This window comes from Eleutherodactylus coqui, chromosome 2, assembly GCF_035609145.1.
Source record: "Eleutherodactylus coqui strain aEleCoq1 chromosome 2, aEleCoq1.hap1, whole genome shotgun sequence".
NCBI classification, from domain to species: Eukaryota; Metazoa; Chordata; class Amphibia; order Anura; family Eleutherodactylidae; genus Eleutherodactylus; species Eleutherodactylus coqui.
In genome coordinates this window covers 13,292,776-13,312,036 of record NC_089838.1, presented here as the reverse complement: position 1 = coordinate 13,312,036, position 19,261 = coordinate 13,292,776, and the positions used below count along the sequence as shown (strand labels likewise).

The 19,261-nt window shown below is 44.7% G+C and overlaps 1 protein-coding gene across 1 annotated transcript in view; it reads right to left on the bottom strand.

Annotated features, from left to right (window-relative positions):
* LOC136611105 (E3 ubiquitin-protein ligase RNF213-like) overlaps positions 1 to 13,971 on the bottom strand; it is a 228,127-nt gene extending 214,156 nt beyond the window's left edge. Inside the window, exons 1-5 of the mRNA XM_066590378.1 lie at positions 13,798 to 13,971; positions 12,044 to 12,096; positions 8,622 to 8,775; positions 8,361 to 8,513; positions 1,146 to 1,235 (exon numbers count right to left, since the gene is read on the bottom strand). Coding sequence (XP_066446475.1) covers positions 1,146 to 1,235; positions 8,361 to 8,513; positions 8,622 to 8,775; positions 12,044 to 12,096; positions 13,798 to 13,971 — 624 coding nt within the window. The remainder of the gene's footprint in view (positions 1 to 1,145; positions 1,236 to 8,360; positions 8,514 to 8,621; positions 8,776 to 12,043; positions 12,097 to 13,797) is intronic.
* Between the last annotated feature and the right edge of the window lie 5,290 nt (positions 13,972 to 19,261).

Here is a 19,261-nt window from a genome sequence, read left to right as displayed (position 1 = left end):
TGAATCTTTCACGGGAGGGGTCATTAGTGGAGTCGTCATCTATATCAGACACGTACAGTAGTGGCTGAGGGCAAGACTTCTTTAGCACATCAATGATTTCCTTGGACACTTTAGTAAAGTCCAGGACAGCCCACTACTGAGTGTGCCCATTCCGGTTTGGCAGCCAACTGTATTAGGGTGGAGGGCAGATGGATCGCTGGTAGCCCGTCACGGTGGATGGCACTTAGTGCAGAATAGTTCAGACTGTCCATATGAAAATTTGGTATTACAGTGCGAGCACATGAAGTGTGTGGCTCTGGTCTGTCTGAAGCCTTCTGCCCTAGGGTCAGACATGATGTGACTGCGATAGGCCTGCAACTTGAGGTTCTGTAGAGCGGGCAGAAATAAGAGAAGCTATCCACCAGGCAGAGCTTATCCCGACCAGAGCAGATGGCCTAGTAAAGCTCAGTGAAAAACCACACATGCGGTACCACAGGTCCCAGCATTGAATAGGGATGCAGACTGAGGCTTGGAAGGAAGGGTAAAGAACCTTGAGGAGAACACTGCGCAGGGGGCACGCGGAAATGAATAGGAATGTGGAGAAATGGCACACAAGGCCCTGTTTTGAGAGATGGATATTAAGAAAGCTGCCTCAACAAATACTAGTGGTGGTTGCGCAGGAACTCCTTCACTCAATTCATTTCGATGGAACCACTGGCAGTCCAACTAAAGTGAATGGAACAGAGGTGAGCATGTACATCCTCCAGTGCCCTATATATTTGGTTACTTTGATGAAGCAATCTCTTTAGGAGGCTAAAATCGATGGCAGGCCTCGCAAGGTCCCAGGTTGCCATGGCAACCTATCTGCACTCTGTGATGATATTACTGTGAGATTGAGCGGGGCACCAGAGGGGCCATCATCTGGCAAGTAATTAGATGTCGCCATCAGCATTGAATTTGATATCAGCTGTATGAAAGAGTTGATAGCTGGCATGGAGCAGACCTGGCTTCCGGGCTTGCTCCATACCCACCTTAGTGACCCATGACTGATAAATCTGTCATAGGTTGTTAAATGGTCAAAATAAAAAATACCGTACATACAGATCAATAAAAACCATGATAGAAATGTGTCCACCCCACAGCCTTTAAAGCATTTTATTAGTTACCTGCTTAATTTTTCTGCAGAATAGTGATAGAAGAGAGTCTTTCCACTTCTGAGTTGCATTTTCACCAGCCTTAATAATGGCATTCCACGCCTAGAAAAAAAAAAAGTACCATATATACTCGAGTATAAGCCTAGTTTTTCAGCACATTTTTTTATGCTGAAAAAGCCCCCATCGGCTTATACTCAAGTGAGGTAAAAAAACAACAACAAAAAACCCCGCAATACTCACCTCCCAGCCTGCGTCTGTGTCCCTGGTGCGATGGTCTCCCCAGCGGTGCAGCAAGCTGCTTGAGAATTATCCCCTGCTCAGCTTTAAATTCCCCCGCCATCAGCGCTGTGTAGGTAAGTGCTGTGAATGGATCGAGCGCCAGCCAATAACAGCTGGTGCTTGATCATTTACAGCCATTCAGTGGATGACATCACTGAATAGCTGATTGGTTTATCGAGCAGCAGCTGTGATTGGCTGGCGCTCGATCCAATCACAGCGCTTACTTACACAGTGCTGACGGCGGGGGAATTCAAAGCCGAGCAGGGAGATGACAGCGGGGAGAATTCTCAAGCAGCTTGCCGCACCGCCGGGAAGACCATCGTGCTGGGGACACAGACGCCGCTGGGAGGTGAGTATTGCATTTTTTCTTTGCCTAGTATATACTTGAGTATAGCTAGGCTTATACTCGAAGCAATAAGTTTTACCAGTTTTTTTTGTGGTGAAACTTATTGACTCGGCTTATACTCGGGGTGGCTAATACTCGAGTATTTATGGTAACTCATTTGGTAAATTATCTTAAGCTGGTTCAATTCATGGAACCAAAAACAAATAAATAAATAAAGTAATGAGAACTTACAAGCATAGGCCCCTGTTACGGCATCCTGGATGCAAGGAACAATTTGTAATATGATCCAAGAAAAAAAAAAAACATCACAGAAACTATATTGTGTCTGCAAAGGGTTAATATAATATCCATCTCAATCTTCTCATTTTTAATTGTTGTTCTGCACACCATGAACGATCTTACCAGTTCTCAGGTCCCCGCTGGTTTTCACTACTGGATGAAGGGAGTCAGTGATGACGTCTCCGCCAAGAGGACCATGTGACTACTGCAGCCAATCACTGGCTCCCTGTGAATATCTGCAGCGCTCATGTGTCCCAGCATTCAATCATCATCACTCCCCTCCCAGAAGTAAAGTGCAGCAGGAACCAGAGAGTCAGTAGGATGGCAGCAGTCAGGGAGCACGGAAAAGAAAAAGTATTCTGTGATTTTACTGCTGTAAGCTGAGCAAGCCTTTGTGCAACACATTGTCCTCGGATAATCCTTCAAGGCCCTCAGTCAGCAGTTTCTTAAAATTCCGCAACATAGTACTACTTAAACTGCAGCCAGTGCTTAAGTGTTATTTGTCATATTGACATTTTTCCATCTCCACACTGGACAATGTTTTCCAGTGGGGGAATTCTTCCCATGTCATTCCATATCTTTCTCAAATGCCATTGTGGTCTTGTGTATGTTGGAGAGACCACCCAACATATACAAAACCGCACAGCACTGCATAAATCCTGCACCAGCACTCCACTTATTTGTAATGGAGCTGTGGAGATACCCAAGTAGCACCCGCTCCGGTATTTCCACAAGCCCCTTTGAAATGAATGGCGTGCTGACTCTGCATGCTTGGCCAGTGCACTATGCACTGGTACCATAAAAGACAGCGCACATGCAAGAGAACGTGGATAGCACTATATATACATTTATGTGCAATCAGATAATATATCAGTATTGGTGTGTTATGTAAACCTATTTGTGTCTTTAATATATATACACTAGTTCGGGCAATACTGATACATTATCTGATTGCACATACATGTATATACAGTGCTATCTATGTTCACTTGCATTTCTCTGTCTTTTATGGTACTGGTGCATAGTCACCGCTTTGATAACCCTTTAGGTCTTGCGCATGAGCACTGAGTTACATATTCAATGTAAGCAGATTAGCCATGTGCTGATATAGTCTCTCAAGTCTCGTGTCTATTACATTGCTACGCATGCGCATTAACTACATTGATGGAGATGACGTTGTTGTTATCCTAATCCCGCGGGACTTAGATTCTCCCGCGCATGCGCCGTAAACTATGCCAGACGCTGCAGTCTCCGGTAGCCATGGACGAGCGTTACACGTGTTGATAAGGTATTTGTTGTCTATCAACTGTTTTATGTTTGATTTTAATGTTGCTGCTATGTATAGGAGGTGTAGTCTATATGCCAGATATGCTTGACCATAGATCAAAACGTTGCAGCTTCATTTACAATGGAAGAATAAAAGCTTTGGTTTTATTTGTATCCACTAATGCTGCTGGGGACCTTGTTTAATTCTGCTTGCTGTCTATTTGGAGTTGTTGGATCCGGACTCCTACTACAGCGTGCATTTAACTATTTGGTCCTGCCTTATTGGTACTATGGAGTAGTGCTGCTTGTGACCAGTCACCAATACTAACTGTTTATGGAATTATATTTCTATGTGGTAACATTGTTTGCAGTTTATCCGTATTAGATGGTCTTTATATTTACTTTCATTTCATTTTTTCTAATAAATTGTTGAATTTTTAGATAGCGTGATCAGTTTATTAAGGTCATATAAACTAAAAGGGCAGAAAAGGGGGGGGAAAGGCTCAGAATCCAATCCAGTCCTATTATAATCAAAAACGCTCTTACCATAAGCAATAACTAGGAATTAGATCCCTTTAAATATAAAACTTTAATAGTTCACACAAAACATCATAAGCACACACAAAATGCATACTGAACACCAAGATAGGATTGCAAACTAGTCTTACGGGCAGACACAACATAGCCTTACTCTAACAAGACAACAACTATGTGAAAACCTGCCTGCAAGCAGAGTGATCGTCCCGATAAGGACGCCCCTGCGCTTGAACCTAGGAACCTACCTATCCCTGGATGGCAATCGATCCAAAGCATGACAGGACACAGTTCACACCAACTCACAGAATAGGACTGTTTACACCTGATGTCTGGAAACCTACACAAACACTGAGCATGTCGCTGTTCACACAAACACACTAGGGATTGCATGCAACACAGAACAGGACTGTTCATACACCTTGTCTGGCAACTGCACAGACCCAATGAACTCAACACTGTTCGGCCACCTGCACAGACACACACCACACATCAGGCATGAAAGTAAAATCCTAGGGCAACAGAGAAACTCCACTCAGAGCTCACATGCATACAGATAAACTATGGCTAGCACAGGTGTCCTTACACCAAGGGGAAAGGGTCAGACATAAAACTGACATACAGGGAAACAGTGTCCGGCATCACCCATCTAACACACACATAAAACATCAGATGTCTGGAGGCCGCACCTGTCAAAAGGGAAGATAATGCAGACAAGGACTACAAGTGTCCAGACCGTCCTCAGAAAAGGTGAGAGACACTACAGACTAGACATGCATAACCCAAGTTCAGAGTTGGATCAACAGAGTGCATAAACAGGCTGTAACATTTGAAAAAATCCTTGGGAAGCTCTACTAAATAAACACATAACAAATATCTCTATAAATTCCCAGAGACTAATCCCTTTCTTTTTTTTTACCCATGAAATAAACAATAGCCTAGTCCTGGTGAAAGGCTTCTTTGGATTTTTTTGACGTAAAACAAAGATTAAACTGCTATCTAATAAATGAAAAACTAACTTCAATATTGTTAGACCGCCACAAGGCTTTTCGGAGAGTCTGGAACCCATGGGTGAATTATATTCTGCCCTCTCAACGCGACCGATCCTTAATTTACTCATAAATCTTGATGTGAGATATTTCTATATTACTCTGCACACTATGTTTTGGGTGGTAACTCCGTGAAAGATGGGACCCTCCCCCCCTCCCCTCTGCCTTCCTCCCCACCCCCGTTTCCTATAAGGATATGTAAGAGACCCTGGCCAGGCCACTAAATATCCAGAAATCCCCTAACACTTAAGCTGCCTGTCCACGGGTGTTCTTGCACTGCATTCCCAGCGGCGATAATCATCCGCGGGGAACGCAGTGCACGCTTTCCATAGAGTTGCTATGGAAAGCACAACCCACCTGTCCACGAGCGGAGAATCATAGTGATTCTCCGCTTGCGGCAGGCAAATCGCAACATGCTGCTAATTGCCACGATTCTCTGCAGTGAGCCTATCTGTCAGATAGGCTCACCGCGGAGATCCGTCTGCTGGCTCCTGCTTCCGGGCGGCTACCGCAACACCCGTGGACAGGGACCTTAAAGAAATATTCTAGTAGACAATGACTGAAAGGGATTTGTTATTCGTTGACAAACTGTTTGTATATAAAAGTATTTGTTTGACACTTGTATTAACCCTTTCCAATCCACTGTGTGACCTGTGAAGACATTATGATTTAAGGCTGTACAGCTCCGATGTTGGAGACGTCCGTCGGGGTTCTCTTACTGTATATTGCCAGCCTCTCTGGTGTCAGAGCCTATCCAACGTGTCACCTCATGCAGTACTGGCTTTAGCCAGCATTTACCATAGCCCTGTTCTAACGGCAGAAAAAGAGTAAACCCACTAGGAAAATCTGAAAACAAATTGAATTGGAAAGAGTTAAAGGGGTTGTCCGGCCAGAAACATTAGGTCTCATTACTTCTGTTTGCCCATTTCCATGCACTTTGTAATATACATTGTGCATGGAAAATGAAGCAAACAGAAGTTTTGGACTTACCTGAAGGGGTGCCCCCCCCTGTGTTGACCCTCGGTCGTCCCAGGTTACGACAAGAAATCGTCTGCATTTCTTGTCGGGCCGGCAGCAGCCCTCGTCGGCGCGGGAACGCGTCTCTTCCCCTCCGCGCATGCGCAGTCCTTCGCTCTTCCGCCGGGACCGCGCTCTTTCCCTAATCTTTGCAGGGGACGCGCGCCGCCGGTCGGCGCATGCGCAGTACACTCACTTCCTGGTTTCATATACCAGAGCGGAGTGAGTGTCTGCCTGCCGCTGCTGCTTGGAGAAGAGCCAAGGAGACACCATCGGGACTTGAAAGGTATGTGGAAGGGGAGAGGGGGGGGGTGCAGTGATGTGTGTGTTCGTGGTGTCTGGAGACAGGCTGTCAGAAGTCCCGGGGGAAGGGGGGGTGTGTGAAGAGGGAGAGATGGAGGAATGGATGGATGGATGGATGTGTGCAGGTGGGGGTGCAGTGATGTGTGTGTGTGTGCATGGACCCGGCTGACAGAAGTGGGGGGGGGGGGGTCATTGTGAGAGGGGCACTATGAGGGGATGTGTGTGTGGGGAAATGTTTTACTTTACTTTAGCAGGGGGCGGGGCCTGGGCAGGGAAAGACTGTAGAGCAGTTCAATAGAGGTGGGCGTGTTGTGGGCGGGGCTAGGACGTGAGCTGAGGGAAATCCTGCCTTTTCATGTCTTTTACTACCATCGGGAGCGCGCACACAGAGGAGGGAGAACGCAGAGCATGTGAGAAGGCAGCACAGAGGCGCCATCTTTGAAAGCTGCAGTGAAGATCAGAATCTAAGGTAAGAAACTGACATTGCAGCTGATCTGCCGGCCGGTTTGAGCCCCTGTATGCTGTGTGTTACTATCCTTACTGAAAGGAAAGCAGCAGCATTATAAAAATTTTTACCCTGTGTGGCCGGACAACTCCTTTAAGTCACGCTACCATTATATTGTAATGTAACTGCTGAACTAAAATAAACGAAAATTGAAAATGAAAAAAAAAATTATATTTAAAAGGGATCCAATTCCTGGTTGATGCTTATGGCAAGAGCGTTTTTGATTGAGTATACCCTAAAACATCCGATGTATCATTCAGACTGACGCATCCCCACCATTATGTTTGGGTAATATTTTGGGCTCGTTGAGATTTTGTTATGTACTTGAAATAAAATGTTATCTGTGCACATGACCACGTATGATTCTCACCATTGGCCTGTACTTTACCCTCTTGGCTGCTATGTACTTATATACACATGTATTTCTAGTGATGTGTAGTTCCTGATTTTAAGTGTTGTTAAGGTTTCCTTAATAAAGCTTTCTGTATATCTATCTTCTGACATTCCTTATAGGTCTTTTTCTTACATTTTCAGGCCTTAGTCACACTGGCGTTTTTTGCCGCGATTTGAATTCATTAATGCGTGTGAGTGAGAGCTGCCTCTGATTGGTCAGGCTGTGACCAATCCGAGGCAGCTCATTCAGCAGGCGGGGATTTTAAATCCCCTGCTGCTGAATACTATAGAGAGCAGTTCAGGAGGACTGCCGCCGGCCGCGGCTGAACTCCGTCTGCCGGGACAAGGTGAGTATATATATATATTTTTTTTTACACATTTCTGGATGAATTGCAGGGAAGGGCTTATATATTTAAGCTCTTCCCGACAATTCATCCCACGATCGCCGGCAGCCCATTGCTTTCAATGGGCAAACATCGTTCTTCTCTGCCACAGCTGTTACAGCTGTGGCAGAGAAGAATGATTTGTCTACTATATGTTTTCAATGGGGTCGGCGCTGCTGCCGCCGGCCCCATTGAGCGCATATAGAGAAGAGAACAGGAATCGCAGATCGCAGATAGGTGCGATCTGCGATTTCTGTTCTCTAATTTATCGGACGAGCGCATAAAAAGCACTCATGTGTCCGATACCATTGCAAAGCAATGGTTTTATAAAATCGCCGGACGCATGTGCATGCGCAAAAAACGCCCGTCTGACTAAGGCCTCACAGTGTATATAATATAGTAACTTAGGAATCTCCTTCACTAACCCCTGGCTTTATTATACTGAATGCTCCTTGCAAGAATCTCATCATGTGCTTCAGATCCTTTTAGTACAGTTTTACCATGTTCCTCTGGAATCATAGCAGGCGAATGGTGATAAGAAGCAAGGAAGCAAGACACCATTGTGGGGAATAGGGATTTTCTGTTGCTTGTGAAAAGAAAAGTTTTACAGGTGGCTTTTTTATTCAGCATTTTCATGCAATTTATTAGAAAATTACAATAAAAGATATAGCTAGAAAAAAACAAAACTGAAAATAATAGCACTCTTAAATAAAGCCCATGACCCACAGGGTCCTGATAATCGCCGGAGGTATACAGCTGGACATTAGATTATTTTGTCTAATTGGCTGGACATAATTGTAATGAGTCGCGGCGTTCATCTGTACTCAACACCAAAATACAGACATCAAAAACAAGAACATTAAAAGATGTTACCTGTAGTTCATGAGAAAATGCTTTTTCTCCAGTAGCACGATTGCTAAATTTGTGCCCATACATATCTTCAAGCCATTTCTTCGTTAGCAATATCGCGTCGTCCAACCATTTTTCTGTTTCAGGTTGCAAGGATTCCTTTCCATCGCTTCCGTTCTAAGGCGCGATAAGAAAATAATTACAGCAATACAGTTTATTAATTCAAATAGTGGAACCAAAAGACTTGTCACTTAGACATGAAATGCCCCAACAAACCACACTTACCGACAAACCTGCGAATCTCAGTATAGATAAAATAATCTCTGCAGACAGGGCTACTAACTCCGGACGCTTCTTCAGCCATCCATCACCAAGGATAATGCGGTGCAGGTCAAGACTGGCTCTACAACACTTCTGGAATGAATCCATCTCCAAGGGCCTCCAGAGGGTCGCAAAAAAAAAACAAAAAAACATAAATATAGAGCACATTCCTCTGTATAAATTCCTAACAAATGGGAACTGGATTTTTTTCCACTTCAATCTCTTATATGCTAGATCCATTATAAAGAAAAAATAAATGACCACAGTATTGTAGTATCGAGAAAATACAGAATGGGGGGAATTGGGCTAAGCAGCACATATGAAAAAGACTTGGGTATACTAATAGATCATAGACTGAACATGAGTCAGCAATGTGATGCAGCAGCCAAAAAGGCAAACACAATTCTGGGATGTATTAAGAGAAGCATAGAGTCTAGATCACGTGAGGTCATTATCCCCCTCTACTCTTCTTTAGTCAGACCTCATCTAGAATACTGGGTCCAGTTCTGGGCACCCCACTTTAAAAAAGACATTGACAAACTGGAGCAAGTTCAGAGAAGAGTTACAAAGATGGTGAGCGGTCTGCAAATCATGTCCCATGAGGAACGGTTAAAGGATCTGGGAATGTTTAGCTTGCAGAAGAGAAGGCTGAGAGGAGACTTAATAGCGGTCTACAAATATCTGAAGGACTGTCACAGTGCAGAGGGATCAGCCCTATTCTCATCTGCACAAGGAAAGACTAGAAGCAATGGGAAGAAACTGAAAGGGAGGAGAGACAGATTAGATATTAGAAAAAACTTTCTGGCACAGAGGGTAATGAATGAGTGGAACAGGTTACCATGGGTGGTGGTGAGTTCTCCTTCAATGGAAGTGTTCAAACAAAGGCTGGACAAATATCTGTCTGGGATGATTTAGTAAATCCTGCACTGAGCAGGGGGTTGGACCCGATGACTCTGGAGGTCCCTTCCAACTCTACCATTCTAGGATCTTTCAGTCCTGAAATTCATCATTCACATAAAAGTCTTTACAGGATGCAGAAATCGTCTCTAATCATTGATACACGTTGTATCCTATACTATCATCGTCTTTCATGACAAAAATTAAGTTTAAACATATATACATGAGTGGGACTACCCTGAGGGCTTAGTCAGACGGGCAGTTTTTCGCGCGATTTGCGCATGCGCATGCGTCCGGCGATTTTATAAAACCATTGCTTTGCAATGGTATCGGACACATGAGCACTTTTTATGCGCTCGTCCGATAAATTAGAGAACAGAAATCGCAGATCGCACCTATTTGCGATCTGCGATTCCTGTTCTCTTCTCTAAATGTGCTCAATGGGGCCGGCGGCAGCAGCGCCGACCCCATTGAGAACATATAGAAGACAAGTCATTCTTCTCTGCCACAGCTGTAACAGCTGTGGCAGAGAAGAACGATGTTTGCCCATTGAATTCAATGGAGCCCGCAATACAGCCGGCTCCATTGAAAGCAATGGGCTGCCGGCGATCGCGGGATGAATTGTCGGGAAGGGCTTAAATATATAAGCCCTTCCCTGCAATTCATCCAGAAATGTGTTAAAATTTAAAAAAAATATATACTCACCTTTCCACTGCAGCCGGAGTCCAGCCGCGGCCGCCGGCAGTTCTCCTGAACTGCATCTCTGTACTATTCAGCCGCTGGGGCTTTAAAATCCCCGCCTGCTGAATGAGCTGCCTCTGATTGGTCACAGCCTGACCAATCAGAGGCAGCTCTCACTCACACACCCATTCATGAATTCATGAATGGGTGAGTGACTGCTGCCTCTCATTGGCTCAGCGGGACCAATCAGGGGCAGCTCTCAGCTGAATGACAGCTGAGAGCTGCCGCTGATTGGCCCTGCGCTGAGCCAATCAGAGGCAGCACTCACTCACTCATTCATGAATTCATGAATAGGTGTGTGAGTGAGAGCTGCCTCTGATTGGTCAGGCTGTGACCAATCAGAGGCAGCTCATTCAGCAGGCGGGGATTTTAAAGCCCCGGCAGCTGAATAGTACAGAGAAGCAGTTCAGGAGAACTGCCGGCGCCCGCGGCTGGACTCCGGCTGCAGCGGAAAGGTGAGTATACTTTTTTTTTTTTATTTTAACACATTTCTGGATGAATTGCAGGGAAGGGCTTATATATTTAAGCCCTTCCCGACAATTCATCCAGCGCTCGCCCGCAGCGCATTGCTTTCAATGGAGCCGGCTGTATTGCCGGCTCCATTGAATTCAATGTGCTGGACAGCTCCGGGCCCGTTTCTAATGAAACGCGGCTAGGAGCAGATTTTTCAGGCGATTTTTGGGCCCCGGTCACGCGATTTGCGAATGCGCATTCGTCATGCGATCCGCCAATCACGGGAAAAAACGCCCGTGTGACTAAGGCCTAAAGGTGCGTTCACATGTCACGTAATCGGTGCAGATACGTAGCAGATTTGACCCTTTTAATTGAAGCGGTGAAGTCTGCTGTGAATCCACATCAAAATTTACACCAATGATGCAGGCTTTGGACATGGAATTTGACGCAGATTTTGGGCACCAATTCTGCTAAATGTGAACGTACCCTAAAGGGCTTATTCACATGGGGGAGAACCTTCCGCGGGTTTTGTGCACTGCAAGAGTGATGCTGCAAGGATAAAAATCGCAGCATGGTCGATCCCACGGAACGCTTCGCCCATGGTTTTCAATGGAACCTCAAAAGACATTGCACAGCATTTGCATGTGGCTGTGATGCAATGTTCCCCTTTGAAATCAATTGGATACATTTGCGTTCTCTATGCATGCGATACATGCGCCTGAGGGTCGCTATTTCACAGAAGCGATACGAGTCGTTTTTTTGAGTGAAAATTGCCTCGCATCCGAGTGAAGAATATTCCCAATATCACGCTGGCCCATGTGAATATAGCCAACAGAGGAGTATTCTCATTGCAGACATTTTAGGCAAATTCACAGGTGATATCATAAATGTCTGATGGATTAGAGTTCCAGAGATGGCTCTCTCATTCTATCTATAGAATCAGAGACCCCCAACCCAATTTACTTACTGCTACACCCAGGCTAGCTTGCTGTGGTCCATGGCTTACATAGCTCCTGCTCACTTCTATGAGAGTGACGGTAGCAGCAGAGCACAGGGGTTTCTGTGAACCTATTTCCCAGAGCCAGGGTGGTCAGCAGGACAGAGTGAGTGGGATACAATTGGGGGCATCTCGTTCCATAGACAGCTGTGACCTGCAGAGAGGGTGTCTGCGCCAATCAGGCATTTATGGCATTTCCTATGGATATTCTGTACATGGCTGCAATGGGAATACCCATTAAAAAGGCCCAAGTGGCTCCCTCATTTTTTTTTTATTAATGCCAACTGTACTGACTTACTTTCCTTGTTTTTCTATAATCTGGAGTATTTTTCTTAAAACCTCTTCGATTTCCTGAAAAAGAAACAAGAACAATGAAGTCAAGCTAGCTTCAGATTGCATTTAGGTCTCCATTGAAGTGCAACATGTATTGTATCCAGAGTACTGCCCAGACTATACAGTGGATCCACTTCTAAGCAGGATGAGGACCAACTAGGAACAGGTTTTCTGGTTAAATGTAAATAACTGTATTCTAATTCGTTGGTAAACAGAATGTAGCAGAAAGTTGTACAATTTCTCATTCACACAGGGCTTTAATTTTAGTTACCGTATCTAAAACCAGAGGATCCCTTTAACGGTTAACTTTGAACTGGGAACGGCTTCTAAGATTCAGTGCCTTTGCTATTTTCTTTGTATCCTTTTCCTGGTTTGCACAATTATTTATTTATTTATTCTTTTAACTTTTTAGACTCCTTTCTTGAATTAGCCATATTTCTAACATGCAATCAACAATGACAGTCCAAGTTCGCTCTTACAGGGAACATTGAATCACGCGAACGATTAAAGGGATTTTGTCATTAGAAAATAAAAAATAAATAATAATTCTATACTCACCTATTTCTTCCCCATCAGTCCCACATATTCTCCTGGTTGAGCTTCTGCAGTGCCCTGAGACAGCTCACCACACGCCGACCGGCTTGTTATGAAGGCTGCATTCCTCGCATTCTCTTCCAGACGGGTCAATGAAGGTCACATCCCTGTGCTGTAGCATTCACTGCCTAGAAAGTAATTCTGATCTCCTTCAGAGACAGATCGCATGAACAGTCTCTGCAGTAGCTCAGCACTCTCCCTGCTGGCCTGTGAGTTGTAACGTAACGTACATTGGCTGGCAGGAAGGAGACTGACAGCCAATGTACAGGAAAGAGATGAATCAGCCAGCTGGAGGTGAGGTGACCCCCCCCCCCCCCTCCTCCCAGACTGCAGGAGACAAAAGAAGATAGGGGAGGTGAAGATCTGGTGAGTAGAATGATAGGGGAGGAATAGGCAAGTATATAATTTTTCTTTCTTAATGACAGAACCACTTTAAAGCCCAATGTCCACAGGCAGGTTGAATTCTGCATGCGGGAACCTGCAGCAGAGTGCGATCCTGCCCGCGGCTAGCAACCCTACGTATCTGTGTGGGTCTTCTTGCTGATGTGGGCAGGTGCACCAGCGCACTTGCGCAGTAGAATTTTTTTTCAAATCTCCTGCTTTCCGTGGCCCCTCCACAATTCAATTGCAGATGGGCTGCTGATCGGATGGCTTCTATTGACTTTAATGGAAGCCGTCCGTGCAGGAGCCACAGAAAATGGAGCAAAAAGGTCCGCAAATCAAATCCGCATGCTTAAATTCAGCTGCGGGCGCCCATGTCTCCCTATGAGCAGCTTGAATTGCGGCTTGTCTGCGCGGGTGCCCGGAATTCAAAGTTGTCTGTGGACATTGGGCCCAAGAGTGGCACTGTGTGTTTGATTTGGAGAAACAACTTGTTATATAAGTTTTGTTGAGCTTTTTAAATCGTTCCCGTTTGATTGTCTTTTGCAAACAGCTGAAAGTTTGCAAGTTCTGCAAATAAACCTAACTTGCAATGGTGGTTGAATCATTTTGATTGCAGCCGTATGCGTCATTAACAAAACACATCATGTGGTACTCATTTTGAAACAAATAAAACTGTAATAGTAACCCAACCATTAAATAGTAACTAAATAACATTTACATAACGATGAGTGATATACTAACCTCTGTTACTGAATAACCACCACTTTGAATTTTGAAGTAACACGCCTTGAAAACAGCCAGATCTGGTACTGGACATTCTTCTAAAAATGGCACCAGCTGGTCAAGTGGTATTAAACACAGCCACGATTGGATCACCGCTGGGTGTGACTGAAGTAAATACTTCCTTTTAATCATCTTTTTAAGAACATCTTTGGAACTTAAGAAAGAAGATGGCCTGAATTAGTCAAAGTATCTCCCAACACGGGTGCGTCATTTTAAGACTAGGGCTACGTGATAACTTTGGCCATGACACACCATAGAAGATCACACTACGGCCCTGCTGAGTGACCTACTAATAGGAGTGAATGTAGTTGTGTTGAGACTCCAAAGTCAGCTTGACCTACAATAGCAAGAGACCATTTGTTGCGATTGTCAGCAGCAGTAACTTGCGGGTTGCGACACGACTGCATTGACTTATATTAGGTGTCGATGTTGCCTGGCGATATTGCGATCTTTGGTTGTGCGATAGTATGTCGCAGCCAATGATACTATGTAGCCCTAACCGTAGGACTTCCCCTACACAGTTACCCTCATTGTTAGTAAACCCCCAGAAGTCACTGCAGCTGATTGGGAGGTCCCACACATGTTGAATCTCATTAAGAATTAAGGCCTCTTTCACACGGGCTACAAAATCATCGCTACAAAACGCATGTATGTGAAGCCGCATCCACACAGGTGACTTTATTGTGCGATTTTCTTGCTTTGCGACAGTGCTACAAGTCGCATGTATGTGGAGCCCATGCTTTCCTAAGTGTTCTTCCACGAGTGATGTTTTGTAGCCTGCGACATTGTGAGATTACATGCTCTATATATCCACGAATGGCTGTTTTTGTAGTTTTAAGTATATTATATTACAAACATTTTTTTTTATATATCCTTACCTTTTATCTCCTTTATCATATTCTAGGCCTTCAAAACCAGCCCAGACATCTTCTTGATTTGACATAGATGTGTTGGATACATGAGAAAATGTATGCTGGACTGGTAGGACCCATATCCACTCTTCTACATGTTCATCAATACATCGCTGGCACAGCCGCTGCAGTGATTCACGTGTTCTGCAATGCAAAAGTAAATGAAAGTGCAGCAATCAGAGTATTTAAGGGAGCAGAGAGGAAGAAGATGAAGTTATCAGAGACAAATCCTCTAGTAGAAAATAATTCCCTGCAAGGAAGTTACTTTTACAATGAAGTAGGAGTGCTTAATGTACTATGGACCAGTGTTCCCCAACTCCAGTCCTCAGGATCTCCTCAGTGTTGCACAGGTGATGTAATTACTGTCGGTCCTCAGACATTGCCACAGGTGTTCTTACTGTAGGATATCCTGAAAACATGACCTGTTGGTGGTCCCTGAGGACTGGAGGTGGGAAACACCGTTATACACAACACACAGGAAAAAAAATGAGATGTTCAAAAGGTAGTAGAATGGTTGAGATAGGAAAGGACTATACTAAAAAGGTATAAAAAGGAGAGCTGGAATCCAACTGGCTTGTCTGAGCATCTTGATAAATCCCATGAAGGGGATGTACAGTGGATGCCGGGCAGCAGAGTACGGAGCAGCATTAGTACGCGCCTAACTGTGCAGACAGAAAGCCGAGCGCTGCTGCCACCAAGTCTTGCTGCAGGTTCTTTTTGCAGTCACTTCAGGGTTTATGACCCCCTGTCTACTCTCTTGTTTTAGCAAAGCTCTAGGCAGTCCAGGGATTAGATGTATTTTATATTAAGCTCAAAAGGCCCATTTAGACCCAACAATTGTCGCTCGAAAATCACTCAAAGCCATCTTTTGAGCGAGAATCGTTGGGTCTAACTGCACTGACATCGTGCAGTTTTCGTGCAAAAGTCGTTCAACATTCTTTCAGCTGCACACCGAGTTCTCAGCAGGATACCGCTGATACTATTGTTTCAGCTGGTATCCCGCTCAGAGAACACAGCCCTAGTATGAAGAACTCCAGCTGTGTTCATGGAGCTGCTTGTCTTCTGCATACAGCATGAGCCTTCATTTACACATTTATGCAAAGTGAACGCTCAAAGCTGTCACACAAACTGCTGTTTGAGTGAATTTTGAGTGATCATCTTGCCATGTAAATGCACACAACGATTATCACTCAAAAGGTGTCTTTTGAGCAAATTTCAAGCGATAATCGTTGTGTCTAAATGGGCCTTAATGCAACTAATAAAGCCCTTGATAAGGTGAATCAGATTGAAAACACCTGATTTGCAAAAGTGTGCTCTTATAAGGGATTCTAAGTAGCAGTCATTAAACCCTTATTAACGGCCCCATCTTATGTTTAGCATATGGTATAAAGTTATATTAATTCGGGGGCCTCAGTACGATACCAATTTTTGTGCGCTTTCTATTTAGTTTTTTCTGTGAGGCAAAATATGTTTTTTAAATTTTTTCACGGCATGCGCTGTGTGGGTTAATTTTTTACATCAATCAATATGAACGTGACGATATCAAACCTCTGTGAGCGTGAGCCTCATGCGAAATTAGAGACATAGTGTAAAACAAAAATCACAGCATCAGTGAGAGCAAGAAAGAAAAGGAATCGCTCATGTGAATCGCACCGCTGAAGGAGATTTTTTTTAATGTGCGAGTTCTGTGTGTCTCGCCATTCCACAGAATTCCAGCATTATCGCCTGTGTAAATACAGCCTAAGTGCTACATTCCTTATTTACTTTTGTCCGCAGCTGCAGGGAAACTTTGCAGTTTTAGGCTTCTTTCACATGAGCGCATATCGGCCGGCCGATATGCGCTGTGATCTGATGCATTGGATTCCAATGCATCAGATCACATGAGCGTATTTGTGAGGCGTTAAAAAGGCCGGGAGGGAGGGGAAGTGGGCGATAGCGTGGTGAGCTGGGCACATTTGCGCCGGGCTCACCAGGCCATATAAACGGGGACACAAACGTTTGATTTGTGCACCCGTTCACCAAATCTTTCAATTACAACGTAGTGTATATCGTTGGGCTATGAAAACGACCGGACAATATGTGCTCGTGTGAAAGAAGCCTTATGGACATATATACGTAGCTCGTCACTAAACAGCTCAAGAAACAAGAACTTACTCCGGGAGCTTAGTGAACAGAGTCTTGGCATTCTGAAGTTCACCGATCAGTTTTTCTCTTGGCATTTCATCCAAACACAGGACATGGCAGATTTTTATTAAATGCTGTTTATCAACATGAATGCCAAATGTCGAAACAATCTGAACACAAATTAATCCGGCGATTATTCTGCTCAGCCGTGGATCCGTTTCCTGCTGCGTATCTTCATTAGTGAAGGGGTCACAGATTTTATTGAGCAAATTCATCATTAAATGTTGCATCTGCAAGGCAGAAATCATCATCATCCCACAAAAACATTAATTATACAGATACATGTACAGATGATTAAAAAAATATTAAGAGGAAGAATAAACTGGTCAGAACTGTGGTCATTTTTTTTTTCTTTGGACACCAAACCCTCTATGCTCTTTCCATAGCCAACACTGCTAACTATGAACATTATTGGTGACCTTTAGCTGATGGCGGAAGGCGCAGAGCATTGTAAAGGCCCTTTTACACACAACGATTATCGCTCAAAAGCCATCTTTTGAGTGATAATCATTGCTTGTAAATGTGCGCCCATCGCGCGCTTACCGTGTACTTTTCGTCCACCGTTGAGTTCAGCTCAGCCTAAAATCCATCAGGACCGATAAGAAGGACCGCACACTGAGTTCTTCGCAGGCAGCGCTGATAAGATTCTTTCAGCAGCTGTCCAACTGAAGAACGCTAGTGATGTATTTAGAGAACAGACCACCCACTGTTCTCTAAATACATGCAAATGAAGCTAGTTAGCTACTAAAGGGCTGCTTAGCCCATTAGTAGCTAATGAAAAATGATCGCTTCAAAACAGTCAGTTTCGGACAAATTGTGATCGATCATCTGTGTGTGTAAATAGGGCTTTAGTTTGTCACTGCACGGCATTTAATGATATGCGATAGATAAGAATAATGACAACTATAAATACCTTGTCTTTGACATTTTCCTGACCGCTCCATTTCATTGGTCTATTCCCATATAAAAGAGACTCTGAAGCCACAAAATGAAATTGCTTCAGTTGTTGAAAGAAGCTGGACAGATTGATCCCATCGCAGGTCGCAAGGATGCTGTAAATGCTGCCGAGCATGATTTCACCCGCCTTCCTTTTTGTATCACAGATGGATTTGTTTTCATCTTTTAAATAATTCAGAAATTTTTGTATTAAGCCGTCATTCTTCTTAAGGCACACATCATCATACTGATGCCAGTCTGGGAAGGACAAATAACACAAATTACATCAGACTAATTACATCAGCTATTCTACCTAAAGTGAAACCATGGCCAACGTTTACAATGAGTTCTATTATAGGGACACTAAGAATACGTTCACACATAGCGGAAAGCATGTGGAAAAATTCTGCAGCAAAATCGGCAGCATTTCCACATCCTAAACCGCTTTAAAATCCGCACTATTGCGCATCCACAGCTCTAAAAAAAATAATAAATCAGGCCCAGTGAAGAAACGGCATAAAATAGTAAAAGCATAACTTGTTAAGATTCCCCACCTCTCCAGCACTGACACACATTTGCTCGGCGCTGGTCTTCACTTACTCTGCTGCACGACATCATTGCAGACCAACAGTGAGCGCTGAAACCGGAGCAGAAGGAGACTTAGGCCTCCTTCCCACGAACGGATTTCCGCCGCGTAATTCGCGGCGAAAATCCGCTGCGTTGCACGCAGCTATTAGGTTCTATTGAACCTAATAGCTCCATGCTCACGATGCGTAATTCCACCGCGGAATTACGCACCGCGATTTCTCCCGTCCTCACCCGCAGCATGCTCTATTTTCTGCGGGTGAGGACGGGCTGTACGCACTGACGGCTTCCATTGCAGTCAATGGAAGCCGTCCATTCACGCTATCTCCCGCTGTAACCAGCGGGAGATAGCGTGAAAAAACGCTTTCCCGCCCACCGCCGAGCGTCATATGACGCCAAATGACGCGGTCCGGCCGCGTCACGTGACACGGCTGGTGACGCGAGAGCGGTGGGCGGTGACGAGCGGTGACGAGCGGTGACGCGGCGGTGGTGGGCGGGGAAGCGATTTCACGCTATCTCCCGCAGGTAAGTATAGGGGCTCTGGGGGGCGCCGTGACGGGCTTCACAGCGGAATATTACGCTGCGGAGCCCGTCACGCTCGTGGGAAGGAGGCCTTAACAGATAAGTACCGCTTATTTCATTATACCAGTAGTGCTGGACAACCCGAGTATCTCAGACACGTGACAGAAGAGGACAATGGCCGAAGGGAACAAACGGAGCGCATCAGAAAACATTACTCCACATGCCCCGTCACATTTCAAATGTTCTCCCGGGACCGCAGGGTAAGAATACAGATACTAATGTTA